The 16,072-nt window shown below is 45.3% G+C and overlaps 2 protein-coding genes across 2 annotated transcripts in view; one reads left to right on the top strand and one right to left on the bottom strand.

Moving 5' to 3' along the window:
* The window catches only part of ZNF146 (zinc finger protein 146), a 40,211-nt gene that overhangs the window by 2,235 nt on the left and 21,904 nt on the right, over positions 1-16,072 (top strand). The gene's annotated exons all lie outside the window — the stretch shown is intronic.
* On the bottom strand, positions 8,947-15,823 carry ZNF565 (zinc finger protein 565). The gene is made up of 4 exons (XM_056136512.1): positions 15,778-15,823; positions 11,782-11,908; positions 11,486-11,581; positions 8,947-10,352 (listed from the first exon to the last, which is right to left on the bottom strand). Exons 1-4 carry the CDS (start codon positions 15,784-15,786, stop codon positions 9,082-9,084), a joined length of 1,503 nt encoding a protein of 500 aa, XP_055992487.1. The 5' UTR covers positions 15,787-15,823; the 3' UTR covers positions 8,947-9,081.

Genomic DNA, 16,072 nt, shown 5'->3' with positions numbered 1-16,072 from the left:
ACAAAATGTGGTCTAAGGAACGTACATTATATATCGACCTACCTCAACATGTGAATCTTTTTTAGCTATTGCTGTGAATAAACAATGAAAAGCATTGTCATTTGGCAGACAATTTTGGAAATTTGAACTAATGGTTGCTGTTTTTCCTTCAACATTTATTTTTTTCCAGTTCTTTCAAAAAATTTATTTTCAGTTTTTGTACTTTCTTTAGACACTGGGATTTACAAAGTTGTTCATAATACAGTTGTTTCAGGCATTCAGTGTTCCAATACCACGAATGTGACCTTCCCTCTGCTGTTGTCCATTGGTTTCTTGACACCAACTCTCCAAGCCTGCTTCCTTGGCAGACACAGAATAATTGATTTTATGTTGCTTGTTATGACTAAATAGCTAAATTGTAAAAATAGTACTTCAATAAAAGAAAATTTGTGAAAATTGTTATACCTCACCATAGGGGTCGTTAAGTGTCTTGTTTGAGGGTTTACTAAGCTGTTTGTTGCTAGTTGAGCTTTCTGCGTTATTGTTTTTGTTTTTTTTGGCTTTAGTTGGCTGCTATGCTACTTTCCCATCTAATCTGGTGTGCCCCTATTGGAAGGTTGGTTTTGTGGAATTTGGAGGTGTCCAGGAACTGCAGGACTGTAGAACTGAGCTGATGGAGGACTTTACATGGCTTTGGTTGTGAGATGTGGATGTGGCTACTGGGGCTTCCAGAAGTATGAAATTCAGGGGCTGGAGGAATAGCGCAGCAGGTAGGGCATTTTCCTTAAATGCAGTGCATTTGCCTTGCACGCGGCTGACCCAGGTTCAATCCCCCGCATCCCATATGGTCCCCCGATCACCGCCTGGAGCAATTCCTGAGTGCTTGAGCCAGGAGTAACACCTGTGCATCGCTGGGTGTGACCCAAAAAAATGCAAGAAAAAAAAAAGTATGGAATTCAGGTACAACTGGTATACCTGGAATTTTCGTTGGTTTGACATCTCTAGAGAGATTAGTCTTGAAGCATCTCAAGACATCTCTAGAGAGATTAGTCTTGAAGTGGGTATCTGTGAAGTGTGGGTGCTGCTGTTGGTGCTTCGACAGAGCAAGGACTTCAGCCTGTTCCCCTCCTGACGGTGCCCCAGAATTTTCAGCTAGAAGACTGGCATACCTGTGAATTTTAGCATCTTAGTTTTCATCTCTCCTGAGATTACTTGTGAATCTGTGAACTGGGTTGATGAGTTTGCATGGAGGCAGCTCTGGGATGTGGGTGTGGCTTCCCCTTCAACAGTTCACGATCAAGATCATGATCACGATCATCCTGTAGTTCGTCGATTGCCTTGAGCAGGCACCAGTAAGGTCTCCTTTGTCCTAGCTCTGAGATTTTAAAAAGTGCCATATTCAAGGCTCTTTCAGGGTTAGGAGAATGAGACCCATCATTGTTACTGGTATTTGGCATATTGGGTATGCCACGGGGTGTTTGCCAGACTCTGCCGTGTGGGCAGGTTACATTCGGTAGCCAGCCAGGTTGTCCAAAGCAAGAATGAGATAATAAGATGTCGAGAGCTGGGTTTTATAGTCTCTGGGTCTTGGCTGTTGATGGGATTACACGGCGCCGGGGTGGGGGGGCAGTTGGTGGATGTGACCCCTGCCTACTGGAAGATGGAGGATCTGGGTGGAGGATGCTCAGCCCTGATCCAAGCAGGTTTGGAGATCTCAGCCCCGGGACCCGCATGCCTTTGTTCCTCTGCTGTACCTTCATGCGTGTGGAGAGTGGTCTCAGCATGGTTGTGACTGGTTCTGGAGGTCTTTGGCTGCCAGGGCTCTGCTCGGGGCGGGGAGGGAAACTCAACCTGCCCCCCTCCAAGGGGCCCTGGCGAGGACAGTCAGGCATGGGGGCAGGAGACTCTGCGCTGTTCTCTTCCGGGAGCTGGGTTTTATATTCAACAGTTACTATGAAGAATTTCAAAGTTACAGAAAAGACAGAAATCTTAGCAGGCACACTTGATATATACCCCGCCTCCCCAGGGTTTCACAGGAAAGAGTGTGCTTCATTTGCATTAGGACATAATGAATTGTCTCTGCCTTGATCCATGTCATTTTTAATGTATTTCAAAGTATTTTCTTCCTAGACACACCCACATTTATCACTAACTACATGTCCCAGTTATTTTGTTTTGGGGCCACACCCAGCAGTGCTCAGGACTTACTCCTAGCTATGTGCTCAAGGATTATTCCTGGCAGGCTCTTGGAACCATATGGAATTTCTGAGATGGGTCAGCTGCTTGCAAAACAAGTGCCCTGCCTGCTATATTATTGCTCCAGCCCCATTTATTTCTTTTTTTATATGTAATATTTTGATTGTAGCCATACTTTTGATGTGGGAGGTAGTTTAGGGGGCAGAGGTGCATGCCTTACATGAGTACAAACCTTAATCTGATTCACAGAATCCCATGGTCCCCTTAAGTGCTGCAAGGTGCAGTCCTGAAGACCTCAGCACTGAGGGATCATTGGACTGTTGCTAACTTGGCCAAGTGTCTCCATGAGAGGTTCCTAAGCCCCCTGAGCTCTCTGGCCCACCTTAATGAAAGGGTGCTTATATTTTAGAGATACTTACTCACAGGTCTTTTAGTGGAATGGTATGATGTCTGACGTGTTAGATATTCACTGCCGAGTCACATATTTACCCCAGACTATACCAGCTTCAAATAACAAATCCATTTATCATCTTCCACAATTCCTGTGACTTGGAATCAGTGGATCATTTTGCTCAACCATAGTTATCCAGATCAGGGTAGAGTGGGAGAGTTCTCAGGAGCCCCTTAGGATTTGCTCTGGTGGGTGGGAAGGGACCCTCAGTCTTCCAAGGTCAAGCATCAGGGTTTTGGTGTTTTTGTGTTTTGTTTTGGTGGTAAGGGTCAAAGCCAGGACCTTATGCATCCCAGGCCTGTGCTCTGGGCCTGTGCACCACCAGCCCTAGCAGATAACTGCTGTACTATGCTGCCATCTAGTGGCAGGTCAGGATCACAACCCCCCCATCCACTTAAACCTTCTCACGTTGTAAATTCTGTTTTAGACTAGCCTTTACTTTTTGTTTTTTAATTGAAAAATGTGAGAGGAGAGAAAAAAGGGGAATGTATTCAAGAGAGAACATGGGCATCAAAGAAACAGAAACAAGCAAGAAGGACACATGTTTAAGGGAGAACTCCGGCTTAAAGAGCAATCCTGCTCTTGCTTTATAAAGCTTTTATCTCTTTGTAACCAGGTGCTAAATAGAATAAACTTATGTGGCTCAACATTTATATGCTGAACAAGGCCCTACTTTAGGCCCTCTAAATTCCTCCCCAGAGAACCCTTCATTTTATATTGTTGCTCATATATTTTGAGGTAATACAAGTGTATATGACCTGGTGAGGAATTGTGTCCACGAATTGGCTACTTAATTATATTAAGGAGTTACTGTTAATTGTTGAGGTGTTATATGGCATTACCTCATCTTATTTATTATTTATTTTATTTATTTAACCCAGCTGTGCTCAGGACTTACTCCTGGTTCTTCACTCAGGGGTCACTCCTGGTGGACTTGGGGACCATATGAGGTGCTGGGGATAGAACCTGGGTTGGCCTAGTGAAAGGCAAGCACCTCACTTTTGGTACTATCACTCCAGCCCCCTCTTATCTCTTTATAAAGATGCAATTTGACTTACTGATCACCAAAATGATATGATGTATTGATTTGGTTTAAAATTCAGCAGGGAGCAGGGGAAACGGAGTTCATGGAAGTGTCGATTTAGTAAGTTTTTCTTTTATGGTTTGGGGCCACTCCTGGCTCTGTGCTCAGAGATCACTCTTAGTGGGGCTCAGGAGACCATATGGGGTGCCAGGGATCGAATCTTGGTCGGTTGCATGGAAGACAGTTTTCCTACCTGCTATACTATTGTTCTTGGTCCCTAAACAAGTTTTCTGGGGCAAGGTGATATGAATGAGGGGTTTCATTTGCTCTATTTTTGCATTTTGCAATTTGCCATGCTTTAAAACTGAAATAGGCCAGGCATATGGTTTAGTATAGAGAGCATGCCTGACATGTGTGAAGCCTTGGGTTCAGTTCCTGGAGGAAAAAGAAAAAAAAAATCTCTGTTTCAGGTACTGGACATGAGACGTGAACAAAGCAGGAGCTTAAATCCAGGAGCTTAAATACAGGAGCTCAAATACAGGAGCTCAAGCCCTTGCATTCAGGAGCTTACATTCTGCTGGGACAAGGCATATTTATGGAGGCCTAACCAAATGCTACTCACTGTCGAAAACGTGGACGGTTTTTTATTGTTGGTTTTTTGTTTGGGGACCACACCCTGCATTATTCAATCCTTGCTTGAGTTGATGTTCGGGGTTCACTCCTGGCTGTGCTAGGAGGGCCTTGGGGTATCAGGCCTCTTGCTCAGATGCTTCTGCTGACTGGGCTTTCTCTGCAGGCCGGAGGATTTTTGGTTTATTGCATGATTTCCTCACTTGCCCTATTTCTTCTCACATGTTTCAATGTGTAGTTTCTGTAATCTTTTAACCTTTGTTTGTGTTTTGGGGCAGTGCTCGGGGCTTACTCCTGGCTCTGTGCTCAGGGGTCATGTCTGGTGGGCTCTGGGAATCATATGGGTATCAGGGATTGCACCTGGGTTAGTTGCATACGAGGCAAGTGCCCTACCCACTGTAGTGTTGCTCCGGCCCCTTCCCCAGTGCTCTCATGAAGGTGGCTCAGTGCTGGTTGAGTGCTAAGGGGATGCCTGTGGGCTCAGATGCAGCCGGGTGTGGGCACTGCCCTGAGTGAGCCACGCCAGTGTCAGAGCCAGGAGCTTCACCCAGCCTCACCAGACAGCATCTCCATGTTACTTCCCGTTCTTTTCTTAGGTTCATAGAATATTTATTGTCTTGCTTCCTGCTTTTAACTATATATATATATATATATATATATATATATATATATATATATATTTTCCCCTCTCTTTTTAAAGGTTGTCCTATGAACAATATTTATATTTCCTCTTCCTGGTCTTAGCTATTTATAATTTGTTTTTCCTTTTGTCCTCGTTAAGTAATAGCTATTATTCTGTGCCCTGCTTTCAGCTCTTTCTAATTTCTCTTTCTCTTTTGAAAGTTTTCTCTGGAGGGTGGGGGGAGTTTGCCTAGATATGGCATGAATTAGCCTGTTATTAGAGAGAATTGACAAAAACAATTACAGGGGTTTTTGTATTTCTCTCAGTCATATTCCCTTATAAGAGAGAAGAGTTTTTTGGTGTGGGGGGAACACCCCTGGATGTTCAGTGTTCAGGGATCACTCCTGGCACTGTTCTGATTTATGTGTTGCTAGGGTTTGAACCTGGGTCTCCCACATGCAGACACACTTGTCTTATGCCCTGTGCTTTTTATTATTTATTATTATTATTTTGCTTTTTGGGTCACACCTGGTGATGCTCAGGGATTACTCCTGTCTCTGCACTCAGGAATTACTCCTGGCGGTGTTCGGGGGACTGTATGGGATTCTGGGTATTGAATGCAGGTCGGCTGCGTGCAAGGCAAATGCCCTACCACTGGGCTATTGCTCCGGCCCGCCCTGTGCTTTTTAAAAAGACTGGTTTGATTTTGTTTTTAAATGTTCATAAATATATACATTTGATTATTGGATTTTTTAATTTTTTGTTTTTATTATCATTATTTTGATTAATTGGGGGGGCACACCAGATGGTGCCGGGAGGGTTACTCCTCGTTAGGTACTTGCTCCCGATAGTGTTCAGTGGGGCTTCCCGTGTGCATAGTATGTGCTCCCATCTTTTAAGCCAATTTCCTGAACCCCCCCATGATTGGTGCTTGATAGAGGCTAAGATTAGAAATAAGAGCGTTCTTTGGATTCTACCCATCCTAGTCTGAATCCCCAGCACCACATAGTCTCTAAGCATCACTGGGGTCACCTGAACTCAGAGTCAGAAATAACTCCTGAACACCTGCGAGTATGGTTTAATCCCATTAAAAAAGTTAGAATAGAAATACTCAGTGTAAGGATTAGAAATACTGGGGTTGGATAATACAAAGTTAAGGCATGGATTGAGTCAGTAGGAAAGCTACTTGCCTTGCACTTGGCTGATCCGAGTTCCATCCCTGCTCTGTATCTGGTTCTCCAAGCCCTGGCAGGAGTGATCCTTGAGCACAGAGCCAGGTATAAGCCCTGAGCACAGCTGGTGTGGCCCCAAACTTCCCACCATCCTCCCCGACAAGGTGGAGGCATCTGTCTAACAGGCAGCTGCTGCTGTGACTCGGGTTCGAAATCTGCCATCACATATGGTCTCTGGAGCATCACCAGGTGTGTGTTGTCCCCTCCCCCCCCCCACCAAATCCAAACAAGGATCAGAAATATTCAGTGGTGCATTTGTATTAGAATTGTTAGCTAAGCCAAGGAGAGATCACAGTAGAACCCACTGGCACCTTGATCTTCAATTCAGCTTCCAGAACTGAGAAATTTTGGTTGTTGAAGCCCCTCCCCTCCCCCCCCCTCCCCCTCATCCCAGCTTTTGATGATTCTGGCAGTTTGCTAAAGTTAGCCTGACACCACCAGGAGTGCGCTGCTCTCATAAATACAAATGTGGGAGTGACTTCAGGCCTGTGACTCCAGAGGGTGAAAGTTTGGGGGTATACACTGGAGTAGGCCTAGATTGCCTGGCAGACTTGGCAGAAGCATGGATGTTAAATTTTGACTACACCCAGAATTACTCGGGACGTATTCCTGACTGTACTCAGGGATCACCCCTGGTGGACTCAGAGTACTGCATGGGGTGCTGAGTATCGAACCTGGGCTGGGAGTGTACAATGCAAGCACTCTACCCACTGTTTTTTTTTCTCTGATCTGTTTTTTGAGTTTTTTTTCCTATGGGGAGGGCATGCTTCATTGATTTGGTACCTGTGTACAGGACCCCAGGACTGAACTGAATTATGTTGCTACTGTTTTTCAGATTGAATCGCTGTAACAAGTGGTTATGAAATTTTTTTTCAAGACCTTTTCGGGAGGGATGTGATGGTACTAGGGACTGAATTGAATTTTTTTTTGTTTTTTTTTGGGGGGGGGCGCACCAGATAGTGCTAGGGGGAGGTTACTCCTGGTTATGTACTGTATTGCTCAGGTGGGGCTTCCTGCATCAAGGCATGTACTTTACCCCTAGCCACATTGCTTACCCCTAAGATTTTTTTGTTATGCGATATGCCCTTTTTTCTCACACAAACTCCTCAGCTCTAATAACTCTTATTAATGAATGAATATGCAAACTAACAAACAAACACTGTCCTCCTGTTGTTCATTGATTTGCTCCAGAAACCTCTCCATTATTTTTTTTTTGAGACTTGTTGTTTGGCATATTGAACACGCCACGGGTAGCTCGCCAGGCTTTGCCGCGCGGGCGAGATACTCTCAGTAGTTTGCCGGGCTGAGAGGGGCGGAGGAATTGAACCCGGCTCAGCCAGGCTGGCTGCGCGCAAGGCAAACGCCCTACCACTGTACTATCGCTCCAGCCCAGTGAATGAATAGAATTAATATTTATTGAATAGAGGCTTTATTTAGAATACATTGTAGCCCACACAAAACACTATGAGGTAGGTATAATTATTACTGTTTACAAATAAACTGAGGGACAAAAAGTGTATAATTTTTCCCAATGCTGTTCAGTCAATAATGAATGGACTAAGAGAATGTTAAGTAAGCTGTATGCCATGGAGAAAAGCACAGTTATAATTGTTTTCTTGTAGGGACTGGGGAGATAGTATAGTGGGCAGGATATTTGCTCGCACACAGCCAACCTGGGTTTGATCCCTGATATTCTCTATGGCCTCCCTAAGCACCACCAGGAGTGATCCTTGAACACAGACCAGGAGAAAGCCCTGAGCACTACTGGGTGTCACATGTCCCCCCTTCCCCCCCGCAAAAAAATTGTTTTTTGTTACTCCTGGTGGTGCTAGGAGGACCATGTGGTTCAGGGATTACACCTGGGGCTCCGGCCTGAGCTATCTCCAACTTTTAACAAGTCACGTTTCTGTTGGAAATTCTGAGAAACTTAACAAGTTTGAGTGATAACAGATTTTTCTATATTCACATTAATAGTGTCACAATGGAGACATTACTGGGCTCACTTGAGCAAATCAATGAACAACAGGAGGACAGTGACAGTGACACAATAATATGGGGGGGCTCTTAAGCAGTGCTGAGGGGGCCTGAAGGCTGTTCCCAGCGATAGTCTGGGTGTGCAGACCTCATGGTTCAGACCTTGGGCTTGTCACACCAAGTGGAGTTGGGGATCACTGGGGTGATACCCATTATTCATTTGTGCTTATGGGCCATGAGGTTCTGGGGAGATAACTTGGGGCCTCATGCATGTAAAGCATGTACTCTAGTCTGCTGAGCTATCTCCCAGCTCCTATATTACCTACCCCCCACCCCCAGTCTAAGTTATCTAATGCTTAGTAAACAGTGAATATGAGACAAAATGATTAAAAAAAATGCGCCAGGCTATGGGTGGGCGAGAACCCTCCCCACCCCAAAGGACCCAGCCCCGGCAGCCAACCTCCACTGCCCAACCACCGCCATGCTCCAGGCTGCTTTGTTTTTGCGCGACACATTATAAGACACCTCCTACCCATTTGTTTCTCTCGGAGAGCCCAGCAAGCTACCCAGAGTATCCTGCCCACAGGGGCAGAGCCTGGCAAGCTCCCAGTGGCGTATTCTATATGCCAAATACAGTAACGACAATAGGTCTCATTCCCCTGAACCTGGAAGAGCCTCCAATCACTGGGAAAAGATGAGTAAGTAGAGGCTGCTAAAATCTCAGGGCTGGGAGGAATTGAGATGTTACTGGTGCCTGCTCAAGTTGATCGAAGATCAACAGGATGGCAGTGATACAGTGATGAGACAAAATGAAATTTCAATATTTATTGAATTTTCTTCTGGCATGAATTATCTGAATTTTCATAATGGAAGTGACAAATGAAAGCTCTCTGACATGAAGTACCTTATATTAGATATGACGGAATTGTGAGTCAGGAGTGAACTCTGCATCAAGGTTTTCTACGAAGGATTTCTAACTGGTATGGAGTCTGTAGTGTTCAATGAGCTGTGAGCCAAGAATAAAGTCCTTCCCACATTCTTTGCATTCATAAGGTTTGATACCAGGATGAATTCTCTGATGTTCAGTAAGTTGTGAACTACGAATAAAGGCCATTCCACACTCCCGGCACTGATAGGGTTTCTCACAGGTATGGATTCGCTGATGATGAGTCAGCTGGGAAACACGAATGAAGGCCTTCCCACATTCCTTACATTCATAGGGCTTGTCACCCGTATGAATTCTTTGATGTTGAATGAGGTACGAGCTACGACTAAAGGCTTTCCCACAGTCCTTACATGCATAGGGTCTGTCACCAGTGTGAACTCTTTGATGGCGAGTAAGCTGTGCATGCTGTCGAAAGGCCTTCCCACATTCCTTACATTCATAGGGCTTCTCCCCCGAATGAATTCTTTGATGCCGAGTCACTTCTGAGCTATGAATAAAGCCCTTCCCACACTCCTTACATTCGTAGGGTTTCTCGCCAGTATGAATTCTTTGATGGACGGTGAGCTGTGAATGCTGTCTAAAGGCTTTCCCACATTCTTTACACTGGTAGGGTCTGGCGCCTGTATGAATTCTGCGATGAACAGTTAGTTGTGAGCCACGAATAAAAGCCTTCCCACAGTCTTTACATACATAGGGTTTCTCCCCGGTATGAGTTCTTTGGTGCAGAATGAGCTGGGAATGCTGTCTGAAAGTCTTCCCGCATTCCTTACATTCATAGGGCTTGACACCGGTATGGAGTCTGTGATGTAGAATAAGTTCCGAAGTGCGCCCAAAAGCCTTCCCACAGTCCTTACAGTCATAGGGTTTCTCCCCGGTGTGAATTCTCTGATGCTGAACAAGGTGTGAGGCCCGGCTGAAGGCCTTCCCACATTCTTTACATTCAAAGGGCTTTTCACCAGTGTGAGTTTTCTGATGTTGAATAAGGTGTGAACCACGGCTAAATAGTCTCCCACATTCACTACACTTGATCCGTTTCTCACCAGTCAAATTCCTCTGGCGTAGGGTGATCAGGGATGTGTGACGCTCGCTCACAGGTTTGCTGTCATAGGGGGTTTTTATTTGCTTAAAATAGCAGTCTGGGTTTGCCTGTCTCGAAATCTGGCCTTTATATCCCCAGTCATGCCTAAAACTGGAGCCCTCCAAATCACAGCACAAAAAGCGTTCTGTTATCTCCCAACTGAATGGCTGTGCTTTAAAATTTTCTTTTGGTGAAAATTTCTCACATCTAGACTCCAAATCTGGGGAAAAACAAAACAACAAACGAAGTAAATGCAAGGTATTTTTCTCTTGTCTGAATGTATAGTAAGGTCTGGATAGTACTGTGGGCAGTGTGCTTGCTTTGTATGTGACCCAAGTTTGATCCCCAGCACCCTATAGAGTTTCCCAAGCACTACAAGGAATGATCTCTGAGCACAGAGCCAAGTGTGATCTTAAAAAAAAAGTGTGTATGTGTGTATATATGTATGTAGATATGTATATATACTTATAGAGACGAGGTTAGATTAGTAGACTAGCAAGGCAAAATGAAATAACCATAGTGAAAATATGAGATGCATCAACTGTTGCTGTGAAATCTCAAACAGCATATGAAAGCACGAAAGTGATGAGAGCTCAAATGGTGTGAGGATGGAGCAAGAAACATGTCCAGTTTTCAATTTGATAGAGATCTGAATAAGCGAGGAAGCCTGTTACTAATAACAGAATATTAACAAAAATGTACAAGTACTGGACCAGAGGTTCTCAAACTTTTTTTTGGGGGGCGGGGGCATATTCAGCTGTGCTTAAGGATTACACCCAACTTTACATTCAGGAATCACTCTTGGTGAGGCTTGGGACCATATGGGGTGTCAGGGATCACACCCACATTATCTGCATGCCTTCCATCCCCTCTGTACTACCTCTCCAGCCCAGAGGCAGCTTAAATTTTTAGGGGTGGGATTGGGCTCGGTGCTGGGGTTATTCCTGGTGGTGGCACAGCCTTTCTGGATAAGAAAGAAGAAAGGGGGGCTGGCATGATAGCACAGTGGGTAGGGCGTTAGCCTTACACATGCCCGACCCGGGTTTGATTCCCAGCATCCCGTATGGTCCCCAGAGCATCACCAGGAGTAATTTCTGAGTGCAGAGCCAGGAGTAACCCCTGAGTATCGCCAGGTGTGACCCAAAAAGAAAAAAAAAAAGAAGAAAGGAATTGCTGTGGGTGAAGAAAAGGTTCCCTTGGGGACCGATTCTGATATTGTTTTTCATGCCTTCAGGCCTTTATTCCATAGTCTTTCATAAGGCTCTGAGGAGAACTTCCCAACAAGAACTCAAATTATTGCTATCAGAACCACCCTCCCACTGCATTTCCCCCACTGAACCATGCCCAGCTCACCTGGGCACCAGGACGCTGGTGTATTATTTGCAGTCATCCAGGGTTCTCTCCCTTGCTCTAATAAGGAGATGACATCAGGCTTAGGAATGGAAAGACCTGTTAATGGGGGGAAACAGGGTATGATCACACTGTTCCTAGAGAGGGGGAGAGAGCGGGAGGAGGGAAGAGGGAGAGGGAAGGAGGAAAGGGAAGGAGGAGGGAGAGAGGGAGAAGGTAGTTTCCACCCTTTTGATCAGAGGTGGGGACAGTGCCCAACCATTGCTTCCTGCCTGGCCCTGACTGTACAGTGGTCTTACCCAATGAGACCAAGTTCTTGAAGTTTTCCAAAGTCACATCCTTATACAAGTCCCTCTGGGCTGGTTTCAGGCACTTCCATTCTTCCTGAGAGAACTCCACCACCACATCCCTGAATGTCACCAACCCCTGAAATAAGCCTCTCATTACAAGCATATTCAAGGATTTATTTTGTTTTTATCCCATTTATTACAGAAAATTTCAAAATAACAAAATTTCAATAACTAATAAGTAATAGAAAAAATATAATGACTTCGTAAGGCTCTAGAAACCATATGGGGTGCCAGGGATAGAACCAGATTGGCTTGTACGCAAGGCAAGGCCTTACTCGCTGCTCTATGTAACCAGGTGATAATTGTGTTTTTGTTTTATGGTGGGGTTATTCCTGGCTCTGCACTCAGGAATTACTTCTGGTGGGGCTTAGGAGACCACATGGGGTGCCGGTGATTGAATGGTGGTTGGCTACATCAAGGCAAGCACCCTACCCGTTGTACTCTTTTCTCCAGCACCAAGGTGTTTTGTTGTTTTTTGAAAGCATAGTAACCAGGTTAATACTTCGTAAAATTATTTCCTGTTTACCAGATTGTTTCAGATTGCCCAAATTTGACAGAAAGTTTTGTTTTTTGGCCACACCTGACAATGCTCAGGGGTTATATCTGGCTCTGCACTCAGGAATCACTCTTGGCAGTGCTCATGGTACCCTGGGGTGCTAGGGATCGAACCTGGGTCAGTGGCATGCAAGGCAAGTTATCCTATCTGCTGTACTATTACTCTGGCCCTGACAGAAGTGATTTTTAAAAAGTTCTTGGAATATACCCAGAGATGCTCAGGGCTGACTCCTGGCTCTGTGTTCAGGGATCACTCCTTGTGGTGCACGTGGGCCATATAAGGTGCTGGGAATTGAACCCATATCAACTATTATCTCTCTTTTTAATTTTTAATTTTTTAATGAATCACTGTGGGGTACAGTTACAGACTTACAAATTTTCATGCTTACATTTCAGTCATACAATGATCAAGTGCCCATCTCTCCCCCAGTGCCCATTCTCCACCACCAATGTTCCCAGTATCCCTCCCATCTCCCCTTGCTGTACTATCTCTTAACAGCTTCCACAAACTCTTAAAAAAAATTGAGTGTCTAAAGACTGCCATATGAAACTTTCAAAACAATTTGAACAAAAGAACAAAAAGATGAGTTCATCAAAATCAAAAACATGTGTAGATGAATCTATCAAGAAAGTAGAAAATCTCGATTTGGATAGCACTGGGGCTAAATCACCTCCTTTGCACATGGTGGCTGACCCAGATTCAATGCCTGGTACCACATAGAGTCCCCCCAAACCCACTAGAAAGTGACCCCTGAGTCCAGAGCCAGAAGTAGTCCCTGAGCACTGATGGGTGTGGTTCCAACTCAACCCCCCCAAAAAAACAAAACAAGAACCAGAAAGAGAAAATTCAACCCACGTGGAGAAAAGAATACTTATATTTGATAACGCACCAAACAAACAACATATGTAGAATTTCTTTTGTGTGTGGTGTCTGCCACACCCAGTTCTCATATATAAGTACTCTATCAATGAGCTACATTCTTAGCCTTAGAACATATCATAATTATTACAACTCAGAAATAAAAATTAATTTATCTGGGGCTGGAGCATGGGCTGGAGCGACAGCACAGCAGTAGGGCGTTTGCCTTGCACGCAGCCAACATGGCTGACCCAAGTTCGATTCCTCTGCCCCTCTTGGAGAGCCTGGCAAGCTACCGAGAGTATCTCGCCCACACGGCAAAGCCTGGCAAGCTACCCGTGATGTATTTGATATGCCAAACACAGTAACAACAAAGTCTCCAATGGAGACGTTACTGGGCCCGCTCGAGCAACTCGAAGAATAACGGGAGGACAGTGTTTTGTTTGGACAGGGGCTGGAGCAATAGCACAGCGGGTAGGGCGTTTGTCTTGCATGCAGCCAACCTGGGTTCAATTCCCAGCATCCCATACGGTCCCCCAGCACTGCCAGGAGCAATTCCTGAGTACAGAGCCAGGAGTAACCCCTGAGCATTGCTGGGTGTGACCCAAAACGCTCGCGCAAAAAAAGAAAAAAATTATCTATCTATAATTAAAAACTTGGCATGGAATTTGAATTGATTTTCCCTAAAAAGATAAATGAATGGGCTTGCGTATGAAAAAAACACTGAAATCACTAATCATTAGGAAAATGCAGATCACAAGTGCAACAGGATTCACATCCATTATATATAAACACATTTGATGTGTAGTAGGGGAGATGGTTTCAAGGGCTGGAGTGCACAGTGTGCATGTGGGAGCCCCGGGTTCGATCCCTGGTACCACTTGGTCCCCTGAACACTATCTGGAGCAGCCCCCAAGCAATGTTCAGTGTGGCCCCAAAACAACAGAAAAAATGAAAAAATTACTGCAGATTTCAGCTTTTGTTTTCTGTTTTGGGGCCACACCTAGTGAGCGATGCTTAGGGATTACTCCTGGCTCTGATCATGCCAATTATACCTATCAAAAATTACTACATTTGAAATTAAAAGTGAGAAATTGGGGCCGGAGAGATAGCAGAGCAGGTAGGGCATTTGACTTGCACGCAGCTGACCCAGGTTTGATTCCCAGCATCCCATATGGTCCACTGAGCACCGCCAGGAGTAACCCCTGTGTATCACCAGGTGTGACCCAAAAAGAAAAAAAAAGTGAGAAATTTAGGGCCAAGGAAATAGCTCAAAGGGTTAGAGCACAAGCCTAATGTGCTCGAGGGCCTGAGTTCTATCCCTGATGCTGCATGGCCTTCCAGCACTGCTGGGCCTGAGCAGCACATTCCCAGGCCCAAGCACTGAACTGTCAGGTCTAATTTTGCTGGGAGTGGTCCTCAGGATCCCTGAGCATTAGTCAAGAGAATGCTCACCCACCCCATTACCAAAAATGAGACATTTAAAGAGTGCTGATTAGGGGCTGGAGCGATAGCACAGTGGGTAGGGTGTTTGCCTTGCACGCAGCCAACATGGCTGACCCGGGTTCGATTCCCAGCATCCCATATGGTCCCCCGAGCACCGCCAGGAGTAATTCCTGTGTGCATGAGTCAGGAATAACCCCTGAGCATCGCCGGGTGTGACCCAAAAAGCAAAAAAAAAAAAAAAAAAAAAAAACCCAAACCTGATTATTTATTTATTTATTTCCTTTTGGGTCACACCCAGCGATGCTCAGGGATTTACTCCTGGCTTTGCACTCAGAAATCATTACTGGTGGTGCTTGGGGGACCATATGGGATGCTGGAAATCGAACCTGGGTTGGCCGTGTGGAAGGCAAACGCCCTACTGGCTGTGCTATTGCTCCAGCCCCATCTTTTTACTTTTTTTGGTTTTGGTTCAGGGACCACTCCTGACGGGCTTGGGTCTTCAGTGTAGGCAAGTACTCTGCCGTCTGTATTATCTCTCCAGCCTCTCCACCAGTCCCCTGTTAAGAGCACTACACTCAGGTGAGCATATGGGGATGACCTGCCACCAAGGCAGTGGGGCTAGGGTAAAGGAGCAGGTCACTGATTAAGATGGTAAAATTCAGAGGCCAAGTGCTGGGCTGGAGACAGCTCAATGGACCAAGCATGGGCTTTGCATGTAAGAGTTTGCATTTGATCCTCAGCACTGCATGGTCCTTGAGCAGTGAGCCAGGAGTAGCCCCTGGGAACCACTGAGAATGGCCTAGAAACAAGAAGAAAGTGGGGGGACATATGATCTGGAGGGAAGACATTATTTCTTCATCAAGGATAGCTGCAATTCCTGGGTCTGGAGAGAGTACAGTGGGTTAGGTGCTTGTTTGCCTTGCATATGCTTAACCCAGGTTTGATCCCTGTTGACATCCTATATGGGCTTGTGTTTGAGGACCACGGGATAATTTCTGAATGTAGAGTCAGGAGTGATCCCTGAGTATGAACGGGAATGACCCAAAAACTTTTAAAAAGGGGATTTAGAAAAAACTTCAGCTTACCTGGGCCATGGCTTTAAAAACTACAAGTTGCTCTGGTTGCTCTAGATTCTTCTCATAGACAATGCAGAGTTCTAGAATGTCAGAGTAGGGGAGAAGGGGCAAATTTCTTATAACCCAAACTTGACTTAGCATCCTTTTATTTATTTATTTTTGCTTTTTTGGGTCACACCTGGCGATGCACAGGGGCTAACTCCTGGCTCTGCACTCAGGAATTACTCCTGATGATGCTCAGGGGACCATGTAAAATGCTGGGAATCGAACCTGGGTCAGCCATGTGCAAGGCAAATGCCCTACC

Source organism: Sorex fumeus, unplaced genomic scaffold (genome assembly GCF_029834395.1).
Source record: "Sorex fumeus unplaced genomic scaffold, SorFum_2.1 ptg000122l, whole genome shotgun sequence".
Classification (NCBI taxonomy): domain Eukaryota; kingdom Metazoa; phylum Chordata; class Mammalia; order Eulipotyphla; family Soricidae; genus Sorex; species Sorex fumeus.
The sequence above is the reverse complement of the archived record's forward strand: the minus strand, read 5'-3'. Positions and strand labels throughout refer to the sequence as shown.